Genomic DNA, 19759 nt, shown 5'->3' on the forward strand with positions numbered 1-19759 from the left:
GTAAGAAATGTCCTCTTTTTCAATATGGTGTCAGCATTATGAAGCATACAAGGAATAAATGCAATAAATGTGCCTTCAGCGCTTGTATTTAATATATGGCTATAGGTAATATCAATATATAGCATCACTGTCAAACAGAGAAAAATATAAATCACTACAAAGATAAACTGGTATGTAGTTAGCTTTTGGGTACTTGCCAGGTTCTTATGGCCTGAATTGGCCACTGTTGGAAACAGGATGCTGGGCTTGATGGACCCTTGGTCTGACCCAGTATGGCATTTTCTTATGTTCTTATGTTCTTAGTATTGGCTTGATTCATCTAAATTATTTTGGGCTCTGAAAGCCAAGTATTGGAAAAAAGCTGATTTGTAACTTTTATAGGAAAAGATATTTGGTAAATAGTACCAAAAAAATATTAAGCATGGCTCACAACAAATTAGAGCACACAGAAAGAAGAGCAACAAAGAGGCCTGGGGCGCGAACAAAAGTACGCGCTCGCGCTAATTTATAAAATCCGGCCCATGGCTTTTTCAACAAGCATTCCCAGATTAAACTCTGCGCCCACCGCAATCTCACAGCAATACCCTTAGGCACTGATCTCTCTGCCTTCTCCACTTCCTTCCACTCCACTTCTTTAAGGCTCCAATCCTCCACCCCTCTCCCCCCTTTCTCTTCTCTCCCCCTACTCCCCCTCGCCACCAAAAATTATCTGCTGCCGCTTGTAAATAATATATGCAACATTTTTGTGTTAAGCTCTGCTTCTCCCCTTCCAAGTTACTTTCTCCCCGTTCAATGTACTTTTGTTACAAGTTATATGTAAACCGATATGATGTTCCCATAAATACCGGTATATAAAAATGCCAAATAAATAAATAATAGACATATAAATATATAATAAATAATCCCCTAGACTCCGTTCCCCAGACATACCCACAAAGTTTGATTCATTCAATTTCATATGCATATTTTATTTGCTCCTAGAGCCCTTGGACCTTAAATATGTTACTTCTCCCTGAAACAGGAATTAGTCTGGATGGAACTCCTTGAAATAAATATCTTTTAAACTTGTTTGATGCAAAAATAAAAATGGGGAGGCCTTGTGTGACCATGTTTTTCAGCTGGAAACTGCTTTTGCCTATGCAGATGCCTAAATTGTTCTATACCAAATATATACCAGATCTCTTATCCAGACCTAGTTTATACCTAATTAAGGTCGTTCTAGGCACGATTGATTGATTTATTTATTTATTTAAATTCTTTTACTATACCGATACTCAAGACGAAGGTCTTATCGTACCGGTTTACAATGGAACAGGGGGGAAACCAAATTAACAATTTAAGAAGAAGGTAAAGTTACATTAAACAGGGAGCAAAAACCTGGAAGATGGAAGACAGGAAAGATTTTAAAAGATAACAACTGGAGAGCGATAAAATAATCAACGAAGGACAGTAGAGTAGCGAGACAAAAACATAGATTTATCCTCGGTGTACCCTACTAGTACACTAGTACACTAGTACAATGTACCCTACTAGTATTTCACTGCCGCAGATTACTGATTGTTACTCACACAAGCTGTATTTTTCATCTACTCCCCATTATCATTGTACAGATTACTTTACACAGTTAACTGTTTGTTTATTTTTATGGACCAATCCATAATTTAGCTAGAATAGTTTCCCCTATCCAAGTTTTATGTACCCCTTGTTCCATGTACCACCTCCGGACGAATTCTTTTTCTCTGTTTCAATGTTTCATTGTAAACCGATGTGATTTGTATGTCATACAGGAACACCGGTATATAAAAATTAAAAATAAATAAATAAATAAATAGTATCCAAATCCTTATTTCTTACTCTATCTCTTTCTATCATTTTTCGTCTCTCATCTTTTTATATATTCTGCATGCATCCCTTGGACTATGTCCCTCAATCCTTTAAGGATATCACAACATACATATAATGCAAGGACATATTAGCAAGCATGATTTATCCACATTGACTACTCATGCGCTAGGTATCATCTTACTGATGTTACAAAAAACCATTGAAAACATTCAAATAAAACTTTGGCGCCTGAGAGAGCATGTGATATTGAGGACCTAATTCCATTCTCCTGATGCAGTCATTTCAAAACATGAATTCATGTCGGAAACTGATTGTCAGTTAAGTTGGATTTCATTACAAGTTCTTTTGAAAGACTTTACAGCAATATAAATATTTTTAAAAGTATATCAGCCATTTTCAGTGCATCAGAACATATGTTGAGTGGGCGATATGCATTCTTATTGAGGATATATGTTACATCTGGTATTATAAAAACTAAAAAGTAGACTTTGGACCTATAGTTATAAAGATAGTAACTTTTAAACAGGCGCACTGGCACACATGTGAGTGTTCGTTGGCCCATGCCCAAGGACACGTCCATTTTATAACATATGTGCGAATATGTGCACATTATAAAATAGCCTGGATGAGCATACATGTGCACTCAGTTTTAAATGAATGCACACATGTGTGCTCAAATCTCATACCTAGCGCATAAGTGGGAAATTTTTACAAGGCATGCACGCCATTCGCCATTTTCCCAGTTCATTCCAGTTCGCCCAGTTAAGGGATAGGACTTCTAAACCCTTCTAGTTTACTAGCTTCCCTTCACCCTGTTAGCACAGACCCTTAAAAGCCCATTGACTTTCCTAAATTGTTTTGTTTTAAAATTTACACATCATCCATAGCAGAAGTTACGCGGCAGGGGATCCCAGCACGTGCCAGTGAACGTATTTTTGCACTCGTCTCTTGACCATGCCCTGACACGCCAATGCCCTGCCCCTTTTTGTAAATTTTTTAGTTGTAGATGTAGCAGGAGATACACACATATTTGGGCGGCTTTTAAAATCCTCTCGACATGCACCCGGTCTTGGCCTATGCCGGGCTTTTAAAATTCACCTAAAAGAGTTCTGAACCTCGCTGATGTGTTGGTTGAGGTTAGCATATAATTTAACTGTGTGTGGTTTGAATTTGTATTTTGAATTGATATTTCAAGATTACATATCAGGAAAGGGATAATGAAGCTAATATATTACGCTATTTCTGTTGGGGATCAGTCTAAAAATATGCATTAACTGGATTTTCACCAATTTTCTGAGATATTCAAGGCTTTGTAGCTGTCCTTGTAACAAAAGATGTAATGACTTTATTCTCTAAAGATGGCGTGTCCATTTCTGCCAAAAATGCTTTGAGGTCCCAAATTTGGAAGAATTGAGCCCTATGGAGTAAATGAGAGCACGATGAAAGCTAATTTGGGTATGCTTAGATTAACGGCACAAACAGAGTAATGTGTATGTCATAATTTGAAACTGCACTTGGTAAACAAATTTGCCTGTCCCTTGGCTATATTTGTCAGTAAATTGTGTGTAGTGCGTGTGCATGTGCCACACTGAACATCACAAATTCTTTCTTTAGAACACTATTGAAGTTAATTATGCAGACAGAAAGGCTTATATACTGTAATATAAGGATGATTCTATAAAGGACTTGATTTAAAAAAGTCAAATCTCCTGAGTTGCCAATGATTTGTGTAGGACTTCATGGGAATTTTTACTTTCTATTTTAGAACACCTTTTGGTTTGGTTTGGGAGCTGCTACCATCTTCCTAATACCTGCCATAATTTGTGCTATAAAATTAGCCAAATTCTATCGTAGAATGGATACAGAAGATGTATATGATGAGTAAGTATGTATTAGAGACTTTGCATTGAAACTGGTAAAAAATGTAAAATGCTTCAAATACCGAATGTATTATATAGTTTTCACAGTGAGGTTTGTGTATAGATGTAACTTTTTTTTTTTTTAACTTATAAGGATAACTGTTTTTGTTGTCACTAATGCTGTGTTTCATTTATTTATTTTTTTAATAAGGTATTTATCTTTTCAAGAGCTGCTTGGCTCTGTTTGGTCCTCTTTTGGTCCCATTTCTAGTTCTATTTTTTTTTTTGTCCAAAAATACATTGTGGTTCATGTTCAGCCACTGGGCAGCTGACAATGTTAGCTGGGTAAACCTATCCAGCTAACTTTGCTGCGCTATTTCTCAGTGTGGGTGCGCTGCTGAATATACCCAGCTATCTGAAAGTTAGCCAGTTAAATGTATCCAGTTAAATACTCTTTCGTTTCCCTAATGTTATCCAGCTACATTAGCTGGATAACACCGAAAATTGGCAGTATCCAACTAACTTAGCAGGATATTGCAGCACCATCCCAGAATGACACAGACCACTCCTTATATAGCCGAATACAATTTTCATCAGCTAAACACTTATCCGGTCACATCTAGGGCAGTCAGACTGGCGAGATTTATGAATCTTGACTTTTTGTCCGACTAAGTGTCAAACCTAGGGGAAAAAAAGTTGCCTGAAATGGACCTCGTATTTCTTGTTTTCATTTCAATGGACTGTTTGGGAATTCTAAAAAAAAGCAGCTATTGTTGCTACACCCCATTTTAAAATAATGCCCCCCACCCACCAGGGTTATGTGTTGTATCCCACTGTCCCTTTTACACTGATTCCTGTAAATCATATCAGATTCCAAATTGTAAGGGTGGCTATATAGTAGTGTTCTTAAATGTACTTCTGTTGTGGGTCCTGTGCTGAGGGAAGGTGGTGGACACCACCTCCAGAGTGGCACAGGATGGCAAGATGAGACTAGGGCTAGACTTGTGCAGTCCGGTGAGGCTGGAGGAAGGCAGGCAAGACCAGAGCTCAGGAACAGTGTGCAGGCAAGGTTGGAGCTCAGGAACAGAGTGCCAGTAAGAATGGAACAGGAACCCTGGAACGGAATGCAGGTAAGAGTGAACTGGAATTCCGGAACAGACTAGAGCTGGTGCAGGTAAGAGTGAACTGGAATTCCGGAACAGACTAGAGCTGGTGCAGGTAAGAGTGAACTGGAATTCAGGAACAGACTAGAGCTGGTGCAGGTAAGAGTGAACTGGAACTCAGGAACAGACTAGAGCTGGTGCAGGTAAGAGTGAACTGGAACTCAGGAGCAGACTAGAGCTGGTGCAGGTAAGAGTGAACTGGAATTCCGGAACAGACTAGAGCTGGTGCAGGTAAGAGTGAACTGGAATTCAGGAACAGACTAGAGCTGGTGCAGGTAAGAGTGAACTGGAACTCAGGAACAGACTAGAGCTGGTGCAGGTAAGAGTGAACTGGAACTCAGGAACAGACTAGAGCTGGTGCAGGTAAGAGTGAACTGGAACTCAGGAGCAGACTAGAGCTGGTACAGGTAAGAGTGAACTGGAATTCAGGAACAGACTAGAGCTGGTGCAGGTAAGAGTGAACTGGAACTCAGGAACAGACTAGAGCTGGTGCAGGTAAGAGTGAACTGGAACTCAGGAACAGACTAGAGCTGTGTGCAGGTAAGAGTGAACTGGAACTCAGGAACATACTGGAGCTGGGTGCAGGTAAGAGTGAACTGGAACTCAGGAACAGACTGGAGCTGGGTGCAGGTAAAATTGAACCAAAACTCAGGAACAGACTGGAGTTGGGTGCAGGTAAGAGTGAACTGGAACTCAGGAACAGACTGGAGCTGGGTGCAGGTAAAATTGAACCAAAACTCAGGAACAGACTGGAGCTGGGTGCAGGTAAGAGTGAACCAAAACTCAGGAACAGACTGGAGCTGGGTGCAGGTAAGAGTGAACCAAAACTCAGGAACAGACTGGAGCTGGGTGCAGGTAAGAGTGAACTGGAATTCAGGAACAGACTAGAGCTATGTGCAGGTAAGAGTGAACTGGAATTCAGGAACAGACTGGAGCTGGGTGCAGGTAAGAGTGAACTGGAACTCAGGAACAGACTAGAGCTGTGTGCAGGTAAGATTGAACCAAAACTCAGGAACATACTGGAGCTGTGTGCAGGTAAGAGTGAACAGGAACTCAGGAACAGACTGGAGCTGTGACTGAATGAGAAAGGACAAAACAAGGACAATAGAGAACATTGAACAAGAAATCCTGAAGGCAGCACAGACAAGGGAGGTCCCAAGGGGCAAGACAGGAGAGGCCTAGAAACAGTGAAACGCCAAGAATAGCTACAGAGGTCAAGGATGGCCTAGATAGGTGGAAAAGCAAAGAAAGGGCAGAGGCCCTAAGGCTACAAAGTAAAGCTAGACTGGGACCAGAAGGCCAAGAGGCCACAAGGTAAGACAAGGTATTGCTATGGTTAAAAGACCCAAAGGCCACAAGACAGGACAATGCAAAGCTGAGATCAGAAGGTCCAATGGCCACAAAGCAAAACAAGGAAAGGTCTGAGAAAGCCACAAGGCCGAAATGGCCAGAGCAAGTAGCCAAATGGAACTTGATGCTGAAGTACTGAGGCAAGGGTCAGACAGGGTTAAGTAGTGCTGGAGTCTGGGTATGGTGCAGGCAGGCAAGAGGAGCTTGGCCAGACTGGGGAGTGTGTTTGTCAAGGTCCCCTGTTGGAGCAGAGGATGTAAGACTGGCAGAGGTATGAGACTAGGGACGTTCTGAAGAGTACAATTCAGAGAGGAGCTCACTGAGGTCCCCTGGTGGAGGGGAGGCTGCACAGCAGTCAGAACTGTAACAACTTCAAGGCATTTCTCCCATCTAACACATGTTACACAAGGAGGTGGAGGACTTTAGTGCACCATTACAGTAACTTTTGTGTTATTGTTTCCAAATTTGGCTCTTGCTTTTAAGTTCCACACCCAGCAGCACTGTAGTGTTCTCTTTAGCCTATTTTTTTCTGAAAGTTTAAGCTTGGCATTCTTAAAAGAAAATATTTGCTTCCTCCTCTTTGGTGTTTCAAGCTGGTGCAGCTCCCTGCTAAGTTAGTCAGGGAGTTAGAGCGCAGCTGAGGACGCAACACCCAGGTGCTAGAACTAAATTTCAGAGCAAATCATTTAATTTAAAAATTGTTCTTTTTTTTTTTAAACTGTTGGAGCATACATACTCTATTATATTTTATTGCTATATACTCAAGTAACATTTCAAATCAATTGGCATCTCAGGAATGGAAACAAAGTTTAAACAAAAGGCAATGATTTTGTTTTTGTGATTGTCTCTTGAATTGCAAAAAGAAAGTAAATAACTTGTATTACTAAGTAATGGGAGATGTATTAAGAAGTAGATCTCATGTAAAATACTGTTCTAAAGAATTTACCTATAGGGAGGATAATATTCAAAGAGACTTCTATGGTACAGTAGTGTTTTACCCTCAGAAATGGCTCTTTAGAAAATTGCACAACAAATATGTGCATTAAATTATGCACATATATACTGTTCATACAAACGTTTACATGCATAGGGGAGAGGCGTTCCAGGGGTAGAGTTTGGGTAGGGTTGGGATACTTCTTTGATTTTCAAAAGTATGCACATAAATTCTCTCTCCAAAGCTGCAGATGTAATGCAGATGTAATGGTGTGCATATATATGCAGCCTATTATAAAATTAACCCCATGGAGGGCGATTTTCAAACTGTCCACAAAAGTGCAAAGCCAGTGGCATAACTTTGCACCAGTTTTCAAAGGGAAAACATTCCTTTTACAGATTGCCTAATAGGGATGTGCATCATTTTTTTTGATGGATGAAAATATCGTATGATATTTTCTAATCTGTCATATATCGGGGGTCCCCGAAAATGATAGGAAAACCCCACAAAATTTTTGTGTGGTTTTCTTACTGTTTTGGGGGGGGGGGGGGGAGAGAAAGGGCACACAGAAAAAAAAAACCCAAACCCTCCCTGACCTTTAGATCTAATTATTTACAATCCCCCACCCTCCCGACCCCCCCCTCAAAACTTGCCTATAGTCCCTGGTGGTCCAGTGAGGGTCCCAGGAGTGATATCCCCCTCTCAGGCCATCGGCTGCCACTAATCAAAATGGCACCGATAGCCCTTTGCCCTTACCATGTGACAGGGGCTATCAGTGCCATTGGCCAGCCCCTATCACATGGTAGGAGCAATGGATGGCCCGCGCCATTTTTTAAGATAGCGCCGGCTATGTGACAGGGGCCAGCCAATGGCACCAATAGCCCCTGTCACATGGTAAGGGCAAAGGGGCCACCAACGCCATTTTGTTTACTGGCAGCCGACTGCCCGAGAGTGGGAGATCGCTCCTGGGACCCCCGCTGGACCATCAGGGACTTTAGGCAAGTTTTTGGGGGTCGGGAGGGTGGGGGATTGTAAATAATTAGATCTTAAGGGTCGGGATGGGTTTTTTTTTGATTCGGGACAGCCGAAAAAAAAAAACCCCGTCCGGACCGCAGGAAACGAAATTTTCCACGGGTCCACGATACCGAAACTGGAACCAATTCCGGCACCCGATTCCCATCTCTATTGCCTAACAAAAAGAGCTCACACATCTTTGCACATTCTTTTTGTGTGAATACTTTTTCTGGGTAAAATAATATGCATGCGTTTGAAAATGTATTTATTTACTTTACTGTGACTGGTCAGCCACTTCAAAGCAGATTACATACAGATACTGTAGGCATTTTCCTATCCCCAGAGGGTTTACAATCTAAAGTTGTACCTCAGGCTATGGAAAGTGAAGAGACTTGCCTTTCCTTCTATATATCATGTTATTTGATGTTACTTATAAAACTATGTATGTGAACTGTAATCCACTGAGCTTTTCAGATTGGCGGAATATCAATTGATTTAAATAAATAAAGGGTAGCAGTGAGATTTGAATCCTGGCTTCCTGCCTGCTTCTGTAAGCACTAGGCTACTGGCAAGCCCCTCCCTAACTTTGCCCCAGGAGCACTGCCTATTTCTGTGGATAAAATTCTATGTGTAGTGGTGGCATTTTCTAAAGACCCCATTTCCATGAGTAAAAGCACTGTTTTACCCTTGGAAATAGATGTAAACATTGCCCTCTTAATCATTTGCATGCTGATTTACATCTTTGATAATGTTGTGGGCAGTTTCTTCCACACTTGGTTTAGTAACTGCTGACAGCTTCTTCTTGTTTCTTACGTGATCAAAAATTGAGAAATCCCTCTGGGTTCAAATAGGTGAATTCTAACAGCACTACAATAATATATTTTCTAACCACTTAGAAGTTTATATTTTAATGGTGTAAGTCAGCGTATATATTAAGTGGATAAGCTATTCCTAAGTTTGTGTTTACGGTTGCAAAAGAGAGCAAGACCTGTATTGTAAGCTTGCCTTCCATTTTGCTTATCTTAACCTTTGCTGCTTGTTAAATATCCCTTAACCAGCCTTTCCTTCTTCACTTGCAGTTCCTCTGTCGCAGGGACTTGGCATTTTACTTTATGATAACTATTTTTACTTATTTTCTTTAATTGTCATATTGTTTTCACTGTCTGTAATCATTTTGTGAATTTGCACATTGCCCTTTTCAGACTTTGATTTTTCCATTGTTTGCTCAGACTATTTTTTTTTGTTAATAGTCCTGATCGCACAGCAGCTCAGCATGTAAATGATAACAGTACCCTTCTGTGTTTTGTTGACACCAAAACGGGGACACGTGGGGAGACCCATCTTCATTGGCTCATATTTTTAAATTTAATCATGTTTCCCCTTTTTATATCTTGTAGCATTGAAACTGTACCCATGAAAAAGTAAGACTGTTTTCTTTACTGATATTCATAAAATTTATTCTACTGTTAGTGAAAAGGATTATATATTGTTTTAAAGAGATATGCACAATTTAAAAAATCCATAGCTCCTTTGATTTGTGAGTTGTAATCCAGTGCTAAACACTAATTTACTTGTGGGCAGGTGATTGCTGGCCCAAAGCATGTCCCATCCCAGAGGAATTAGTTGGGATTTTTTCACTTGTAGTATAGTGGATTAGGGCTATTACATTATGCAACAGGACAACACCATGGCTAAATGAATCAATCTAGTGTACTAGTAGGCACGTGATGCCTGTATGCTTACAGGGTCAGTATCCTGAATCACACAAAACTAACTTTCTTGACTTGTATTTCCCTGTTGTGGTTAAAAGGAGAGAGACTTACAGTTTCAGCAGACAGTGTGACATTATATCGCTTTGCTGTTTGCACAGCCGTAGTAATGTACTAGCAAATGAGCAGCAGCAGCAGCAATAAGATCAATAGGAGTAAAGGTTCTGGAGTAGGCAGGTGAAAGAGAGAATAAAAAATAACTGAATCTGGCATATGCAGAACTGATGACACTGCAGCCAGTAATTCTACACACACACACACACCATCGAAATCCCAAGAATAGTATGAGCATGACAACATGAATCTGTATGACCCAGGTATCAAACCGTTATTTTCTGCCAGGATCTAAACCCCATGAGCTAGAAAGGCAATTACATGGTTAGTAACAGCACTTATGGAAAAAAAACAAAAAAGAAAATAATATGAAGGCCTTATTGCTCAGGCCCCCCCACTGAGAAGGAAAATGAGATGTTCCCAAGTCCCTTTCACTTCAGGTAACGCTGCTTCTGCCTGCTTCTGAAAGCAGACCTTCCTCTCCCTTATGGAGTCATTCTAAGATCTGTGGGGACCCAAGCACCATTACTCTGACAGCTAAAGCACTGCCATATGAATGCCTGGTGAAACTAGGAAGAGTCGGTTATAGAAAGCACAGCTTGTTCATCTAAGGACAGGCCTTAAGATTTAGGGAAATACGTCAGAAACAAGAGAAGTGGCAAATCAGGCTCTTCTGCTACAGTGCAGCTCTTTGATTATGGGGGTAATAACATAGTTAATACTAGAGATGTGCATCATTTTTTGTGTTCGTGTCATTCTTCATTTTTCAGCTGCCATGGAAAATGTCGGTTTTTTTTTCGGTTTGGGTCTTTTTTTTCGCGAAAAAATTGATTTTTTAGTTAGTGCACGCTAACTCCCATTAGTGCGCGCTAACTCCCCGATAGCACGCACTAACAAAAACCGTTAGATTTTGTTACTTTTTGTTAGTTTTTGTTAGTGCGCACTGATCGGAAAAACGAATTTTTGTGAAAAAACGGGAAAATCCGGATCTTTTTCAGGCTCCCTGAAACATGCTGAATTGGAGAATTTCGTTGAAATTCTCCAATTCGGCAAAAATGAATGCACATCTCTAGTTAATACATCTAAATAGATACAAGAGCTAGCATTGAGACAGAGGAGAAAGAGTTAGAGTAAAACCTGCCATGAAAAACTACAGCAAAATGAAAGAACCCCCCCCCCCCCCCAAAGTTATTTCCCTCTTTCTTGGGGATTTTTGCGCCCTTTCTTCAGGAATATCCATTGAGCAGTATGCTGCTTACGAATGTGTCACCAGTTCAAAGAAAGAAGACATTAGCACAGCATAGTGTAGTACATTCATCCTTTGAGCAGGATAATGTTACAAAATAAATCCTAGTCGGGCTCACCATACCCCTGGATGACAGGATGGGCTTGGGATAATGCACCTTCTCTGAAGAAAAGTAGGTTCACTGAGTCACACAAGTGGCTGCAATGGTACTCAACTGCCAGCTATTCACGAGCATTCTAGAAGGGCCTTATGGCCTTTTACCACAAGTGCACGGGAGTTTCCATGCTGCTGCTGCCCTGGGGGCTCCTCTTGGTTTGTTTTCATCTTCCAAAGATGTCGAATGTCATAAGCTTCTTCAGTGGGCCTACTGGTTTTTATGAATCTTTTGCTAGCTGACGTGCAGAATATTTTCTTTTAGACAATCATGGCACGGTGGGCAGACTGGTTGATTTTTTTTCAAGTGCTTTGGTCATCTTTCTTAAGAGAAAAATATCTTTATTTGATTTTACTATGTCTATTTTCCTCACTGTGGGGTACCTTTACTAAACTGTGTTTGACAGTTAGCATGCAGTAAGCCATTTACCACATGGTAAATGCCTTAAAGCAGTGATAACACGTGGTATTTATTTTAGCCCAAATAACGCAAATGCTTTACAAATGCAAATGCAAAAGCAGCTTATTTCTAGTAAATTTATGGTAATAAAATAACGGGGCTTTCCTAAAAAATCGCAAGGCCCGCTATTGTCAAGAAAGTTAGCTACAATTCAGGAGTTGTAGCTTACTTTCCCTGGGAGCACAGGACCCTAACATGAGTCCTGATGCTCCCAGGCTATAACTTAAAAGGCCAGAACAGCCCAAAAGAAAGCCCTCCCCAACATATGAAACCCCTCTGGGGGTCTTGTAAGACCCCTTTCCAAACCCCCCCACCACCACCACCACTATCTGTGCAGATTTCTCCAAAGTATCACAAGTAAAAAAATAATAGAATTAAAGTTATGTAGTGACGGCCCCCCCCCCTTCTCAATCCCAACCCTTTGAAAAATTAAACCCCCAGCCTCCAAAGGACCCACCGGGCCCATCCACAGTCCTCCCAAAAACTATTTCTGCCAATCCCTGGTGGCTAGTGGAGTCTGGAGCACCCTCTAGCCTCCAGGCTTTCTGCTATCTGAAAAAAATAATGGCACCACCTGGCCGCTTAACTACTTATGACCCATCTCCCTGCCAAAAGGGCATATGATATAGTTGCTACAATGGAAGGAATAATTTGGAGTTAGCAGATATCAACTTGGTCAATGTTAAGAATCCTGTAAAATTGGGAAATAAATAATTTTACTTAAGTAAGGGATAGTGTGTGTGCTATAGTTACACAATGATAGGTCTCATGCTAGGAGTACCAATCAGGCAAAGATCTAGGTGTCATAGTGGACAATACTTGAAATGGTCAGCTCAGTGTGCTGTGGGGGTTAAAAAAAGCAAACAGGAATGTTAGGAATTATTATGCTGCCAGACTTATATCTGGCATTAACAAAAAAAATCATATTACTCCAGTCCTTGCCAAGTTACATTGGTTACCTATAGAATTTCGAATTCAATACAAAACTTTATGTTTATTACATAAAGCGGTCTATGCCGAACAAGTTGATTGGATGAATGCAGTCATTCGAATTCACACTCCCCAACGAAATGTGCGATCAGCAGGCAAAGGACTTCTTATAATTCCTTCGGTTTCTACAGCCAGACTTACATCAGTTAGAGAGAGAGCAATGTCATTAGCGGGACCAAGCCTTTGGAACTCACTACCTGTCGAATTAAGACTCCAAGGCAATGTAAAAGAGTTCAAGAAAGCTCTAAAAACCTGGTTATATGTGCAAGCTTTCCAAGCAGCAGCCACTTAGAAATATTATTCTATTTTTATTTTATTTTATCTGTTTTATAATTTTGGTTTTAATATGAGTTTTTATGTATTATTTTTATGTATTACTCTTATATGATGGATTTGTTTGTTTTTTATCAAATGTATTGTATCTTATCTTCTTTTTAAGTTTTTATGTTATTATTATTTTAAGACACTCTGTTAACCGGTATGAAGGTATGTACCAACACCGGTATAGAAAAGTTAACTAAATAAATAAAATAAATAAATAAATTAGGAAGGGAATAGTGAATAAAATGGAGAAAGTCATAATGCCTCTTATCATGGTGAAGACCGCACCTTGAGTACTGTATTCAGTTCTGTTCACTGCATCTCAAAAAAGATATAGATGCACTGGAGAAGGTACAGGGAAAGGCAACTAAAATGACAAAGGGGATGAAATGGCTCCCTTATGAGGAAAGGCTAAAGAGGTTAGGGCTGTTCAGCTTGGAGAACAGATGGCTGAGGGGGAATATGATAGAATTCTAAAACATCATGAGAGGACTAGAATGGGTAATAGAAGGATTAGGGAGCACACCATGAAGTTAGCAAGTAGCACATTTAAAACAAATCAAAGAAAATTCTTTTTTCACTCAATGCATAATTAAGCTCTGGAATTCGTTGCCAGAGGATGTGGTTAAGGCAGTTGGCTTATCTGGGTTTAAAAAAGGTTTAGACAAGTTCCTGGGGGAGAAGTCCTTAATCTGCTATTAGTGAGGTCGACTTGGGGAATAACCACTAATTATTACTGGCATTAGTAGCATGGGATCTATTTAATGTTTGGGTACTTGCCAGGTACTTGTATCCTGGATTGGCCACTGTTGGAAACAGGATACTGAATTTGATGGACCTTCAGTCTGACTCAGTATGGCAATTTCCTATGTTCATTTCTTTTTTGGGGTTTCTATTAGTGTGACTTTCTTGCCCTTAAGCATTTCTACAAGGAGGATTTAGGGGGGGGGGGGGGCGCAACATAAATGCATTGGACCATGGGTGCTGGAAACCCTCGCTATGCCTCTGCATACTTTTCCTTTCTCACCCCCCACCCCAACTTTTTTTTTCCTTTTTGGAAGAGTACTTTAAGCTAGGGAATCCTACTTGTGAGCCTCAGTGAACCTGTTTGTCTTCAGAAAAAGTAAAGCTGCTTACCTGTAACAGGTGTTCTCTGAAGACAGTTCACCAGCCACAGAAACTCTCTCACCTCTCCTTCTGTTTTCCAGTGAGAGCTGTATTATTTGAACTGAGGAAAACTCCTGCCTTTAGGGTTTTCCAGAAAGTACTGGAAGTTTTGTCCATTAGACACACAGCATGGTCACATGACTTAATTATGCAACTGGTGAACTGCTTTTTTGACTTCATAGAACAGTTGCTAAAAGCAAGCAATTTTGCTTTTTGTAATGCTTTGGTTCCTCTAGTGGTAATGCATATGCGATGACAATGATAAAGAGACAGTACTATTTCTGATGAAGAAGCTGTTACTCTACTTTTTGATCCTACTTGGCCCCTGGCCCCATTGCTATCTGTGAGAAAATGGTATTTTCTTCTTTTGATCACTACACTTCTATAGTAGTCTAAAAGTGATCGGACTTCAGTTTGGGAGCCACATCCAGTCCATGGCAGCAAGTCAGGATCTGTGGTGGTGAGAGCATATTACTTCCAGTTGGAAGTGATTTCATCATTGGAATCAACCCCTTCACTGGCCTTTGGACATCCAGGGTAGACTCCCCCTTCCACCTCAGATTTCGAGGGGATTCAAGGCCCCTTCCCAGACCCTTATTGGCTCTCCTACGCAGACTAAGCCCCCTATGGGACCCTTGGGTCAAAAACGTTTGCCCACGCCTGACCTAGTCTGTATAATAATTTCCTTGAAATGATGATATATGCTCGGGCCTGCCACAGTTTATTTTGTATTATTACTCCATCTCTATTTTTGGCTGTTTTTGAGTTGATGGTACTGATGTCTCAAATCTTTTACCAGACATGACCTTGCTAAATCATAGTTTTTATGCGGGGAAAATACACTGGGAAAATCCAAATACTATAAAAACAATAACAACATCTACAACTAAGCCATCGTTTTTCAAACATGAAACATGAGGGAAGATCGCAATTTTATTTTACTTCATTTTCAATATATGTCCTTTTAAGGCCAACAGATTTGGTTTGGTTGTTTTTGCCTGTTGAAAGTGGGATTAACTTCTATATATGGCAAAAAGATGTCATCTTCCCCAATGAAAAATACAATGAGGGTTAGATAAAAACAAATGGAAGCAAGTTCCAAATCACTGGCTCCAGAATTGTGAATCACAAAAGTTAGATCTGCCCACCTCTCTAATTTTAGGCAACAGTATTCTTTCTGTAATAGTGAGGTATCTAGTTGCAGTAATTGTGTAGTTTATAAAGGGGTTTTTTTTTTGTTTTTTGTTTTTTGTTTTTTTAAATCTTCAAATGAACTATAAAGTTCATACAAATAATAAGATGAGATGTTAGTTTTAGCATTTTTTTCTTCAATTGAAATTGCTTAGTTGTAATTATTTCTGGCTTTTGCTAGAAAAAGAAAGTATTTGTACAGTTAGTTTCCCAATTTCTTTTTGCCTTCGATACTCTCATGCCCGTCCATTCATAGTTTCCTTTGTGAGCATTTTGTAAAGACTACTGTTTTGTAAATAAAATTGTCCATTTGTATTTATTTTTACATGTAATTATTTTGTTACAGTCTGGAAAATGGTAATAATGGTTATCATAATGAGCATGTATATGGTATTCAAAATCCCGTTATGACAAGGTAAAACAACTAATACTGCATGCCTTGTACTTTGTGCCATTTTTAGTGTGTTATTGTAGAGTGTATCAATCAGTTATCCAGCTTCTGCATGTTTAAATCATTTTATTTTTTGTAAACTTTTTTTTTTTGACATTTGAATCTGTTCTGTGGATTTAGTATTTTATTGGCCTTTTCTGACTGTATTATTTTATATGTCTATGGTTAAATATATAATTATCAAACTAGTTTGCAATCATTTAGTTATATATATATATGTACATGCATTTAAATCTCCATGATTTCATAATCCTAGTATTAATAGTAAAATACTTTGCATGAGCAGTTTTAAGTGGATGCATCCATTTAGTCTTTCTTGGTTTGATGTCTTTATTAAAGAAAAGGTTGCCCACAGTCTGAAAAGCAGGACTGAATGTTAGGAACTATTGGTCTCCATTTACCAATTTGAGGCTAGAAAGATGAATCTGGAAGGACCAAGCAAACATTTGAATGTTAGGAACTATTGGTCTCCATTTACCAATTTGAGGCTAGAAAGATGAATCTGGAAGGACCAAGCAAACATTTGAAACTCTCTTCACAGGTTGAGTAGAAGCTACACAGGAAGCTGAATAGCAGCAATTTGGCCAGTGATTGCCATTTAATGAGGCATTTGAAGCCAAGATGGCTTCAGTGTGCAGAATGACAATGTACAGGAACTTCATTTTGCCTTTTTGGATATGCAGAGTTTTTCGCATGCAGGGTATTTTTATAATAGCCCATGTAAGTCTAACATCTATGTATGGAAAGTATATACAAAGGCCAATATTTAGTAAGCCTACAAATGCTCATATAATTGTGTTATGACCATCGGTTGCAGACAGCCACGACCGACTCAACTCACGTCATGTGTTGCCCAGCTTTCCTCTCCGGGTCAACTCGCGGCTAGGGCTAGCCGCTACCGCTGCATATTTCCAGGTTCTCGAGACTCCTCATTGCGGCTGGGACACCGTCGACCGCCACGCCAACTCCGGGCCTTCTTAGGCGCGGGCACGTGCCACCGGGCCTCCCTTTAAAGGCTCAGGGGCATCCCTGACTGATGACATCACATGGTTGGGATTCATAAGCACCTCCCTTGGCCTACACTATCAACTTGGCAACAAGTTCCTTCACCTACTATTGCTTGCTCCTGTCTCCTTGGACCCATGGTTCTATCTGCAGTTCTGGACTCTGGCTCAGGTACCCGCTCCTCGGGGGCCTGTTCACACTTCCAGTAGGAGACCTGGTCTCCAGGCTTTCCCGCTCCTCGGGGTAGCCCCTGCACCTTCCAGAGGTCCTGCCTGCCGGCTTCCCTGCTCCTCAGGGTTGCTCCTTGAACTACCTTACGGCATTGGAGACTCAACTCTGTGCTCCCCCGCTTCTCGGGGCAGTGCCTAAGTTATACACCAGTGACTGTACTCTGTGCTTCCCCGCTCCTCGGGGCAGTGCCTACGTTTCTCTTCCAGAAATTCTACTTTACGCAGCCCCGCTCCTCGGGGCAGCTTACATCACTACTTCGGAGATTTGACTCAGCGCTTCCCACTCCTCAGGACAGCCCTACATCATCACACCAGAGCTTCCGTCACTACGCTGTCCCGCCCCTTGGGACAGTCTCTGCAGTATTCCTCCAGAAGTTCCTGTCTTGCGTTCCCCGCTCCTCGGGGCCTTCCTAGCGCTTCTCTGTTGGAGGTTCCTGCTCTGGTACTTGTTTCTTCAGTCCTACCTGAGTACTATGTGTCTCCTCCAAACTGTGCCTCTTGTCCCACTCCTCGGGACACCTCACAGTACTCTCTCTGCAAGTACCTGCGATCACGTGGCAGTGACGCAGGATGTTCTATCTCTCTACTACTACTACTGTGTCCCCTGTTGCAGCTGGCCTCATCTCCCGAAGGAGAGGACCTGTGGGGCTCCTCCCTGCAGGTTGCGTCAACCCTCACCTCGGGCCAAGAGTCCACAAAACCAATGAATCCTAACAAATTGGCTAAGATTAGCAGGATACCTAGTACTGGATATTCAATAGGATATAATCAAACAATGTCTTAGAAAACAATATTAAATCTTCACTCCAATTGATAAACTCACACAGAGAAAACCACTAGTAAATATTTCTTTTCAACTAAGGACCATCATAACACCCTGCGGATACTAAGAAGTAGGGGTGTGCATTCGGATTGACCGCATTAGTAAAACGCAACTCATATTTTTTTTTACTTAAAAAATTGATTCGACATAAACGATCGGATTTCCCACATATCGAACATAGATATGTTCGATATGTGGGAAATCGCGATTGTTGAGCCAAAATAAAAATATAAACCCCCTCACCCTCCTTAATCCCCCCCCCCCCGACTTACCACAACTCCCTGGTGATGGAGCGAGGAGTGAGGACGCCATTTCTGCAATCCTTGGCGAGAAGCATGTGACGTCGGCGGCACGTCGAGTGACGCCGGCGTCACGTGATTCCCGGCTTGTTCGCGCCGGACGGCTCGTTCGGCCCAAAAAGAACTTTTGGCCAGCTTGGGGGGGCCTCCTGACCCCCCCAAGCTGGCCAAAAGTTCTTTTTGGGCCGAACGAGCCGTCCGGCGCGAACGAGCCGGGAATCACGTGACGCCGGCGTCACGTGATTCCCGGCAAGTTCGCGCCGGACGGCTCGTTCGGCCCAAAAAGAACTTTCGGCCAGCTTGGGGGGGCCTCCTGACCCCCTCAAGCTGGCCAAAAGTTCTTTTTGGGCCGAACGAGCCGTCCGGCGCGAACTTGCCGGGAATCACGTGACGTCGCGTCTGAGTGACGCGGCGCCACGTGATTCCCGGCTCGTTCGCGCCGGACGGCTCGTTCGGCCCAAAAAGAACTTTTGGCCAGCTTGAGGGGGTCAGGAGGCCCCCCCAAGCTGGCCAAAAGTTCTTTTTGGGCCGAACGAGCCGTCCGGCGCGAACGAGCCGGGAATCACGTGACGCCGCGTCACTCGACGTGCCACCGACGTCACATGCTTCTCGCCAAGGATTGCAGAAATGACGTCCTCACTCCTCGCTCGATCACCAGGGAGTTGTGGTAAGTCTGGGGGGGGGATTAAGGAGGGTGAGGGGGTTTAAATTTTTTTTTTGCACATATGTACATATACCCAACTCATTGGATTTTTTTTATGTCCATATTGGCCGCAAGTGGGACCCCCTTTCGGACATAAAAAATATGAACATAAAATTTTGCTCTGCACATCCCTACTAAGAAGAACTTTTTTCTTTTTCAGTATTTTCACCGCCAAGTCATAGATAATCATTGGTCCAATGTTCATTACAGTTCAAACAAATTTTTTTTAGAATTTGTATATGCTCATAAAAAATAAAGAAGCATACTTCCCACATGATATCATGTTTCGAAGCACTGCTTCAAGGGCTTCTTGTTAATCGCAACACCATTTGTATTCTTGTTTATTGCAATGCCATGAACAAAAGTTTTCTCTAAAATGATAAACTCCAGCACTAGAAAAATAACATGTGAGACAATCAGAGTCTTCATTTCAAACAGCTTCTGAAAGAAAAAGTTAATAATATAAACACCACAGTGAACATTGTATTTATTTATTTATTTATTTATTTATTTATCTATCGAGTTTTTATATACCGTTGTTCGGTTTTGCCATCACAACAATTTACAAAGTTTCAATGTTTAACAGAGTTTACAAAAGATTCTTGTGATTGTTAACATAGATAATGTAGGCTTTATAAACGTAGTTCGGATGTCACACTATACAGTTTCAGTTATGTGTTGTATTACGTTCTTCCATTGTTCCACATGTTTGCATATGGCCAGTAGGAGGGA

At 41.3% G+C, this 19759-nt stretch overlaps 1 protein-coding gene across 6 annotated transcripts in view; it reads left to right on the forward strand.

Moving 5' to 3' along the window:
* PROM1 (prominin 1) overlaps positions 1–19759 on the forward strand; it is a 342522-nt gene that overhangs the window by 314512 nt on the left and 8251 nt on the right. For 3 of the 6 annotated variants that reach the window (XM_029590622.1, XM_029590614.1, XM_029590632.1), the window contains 3 exons: positions 3611–3726; positions 9563–9586; positions 15863–15931. In XM_029590622.1, coding sequence (XP_029446482.1) covers positions 3611–3726; positions 9563–9586; positions 15863–15931 — 209 coding nt within the window. Of the gene's footprint in view, positions 1–3610; positions 3731–9562; positions 9587–15862; positions 15932–19759 lie in introns of those variants that run through there. The other 3 variants (XM_029590641.1, XM_029590651.1, XM_029590660.1) reach the window with 3 other exon arrangements.

Source organism: Rhinatrema bivittatum, chromosome 1 (assembly GCF_901001135.1).
Source record: "Rhinatrema bivittatum chromosome 1, aRhiBiv1.1, whole genome shotgun sequence".
NCBI classification, from domain to species: domain Eukaryota; kingdom Metazoa; phylum Chordata; class Amphibia; order Gymnophiona; family Rhinatrematidae; genus Rhinatrema; species Rhinatrema bivittatum.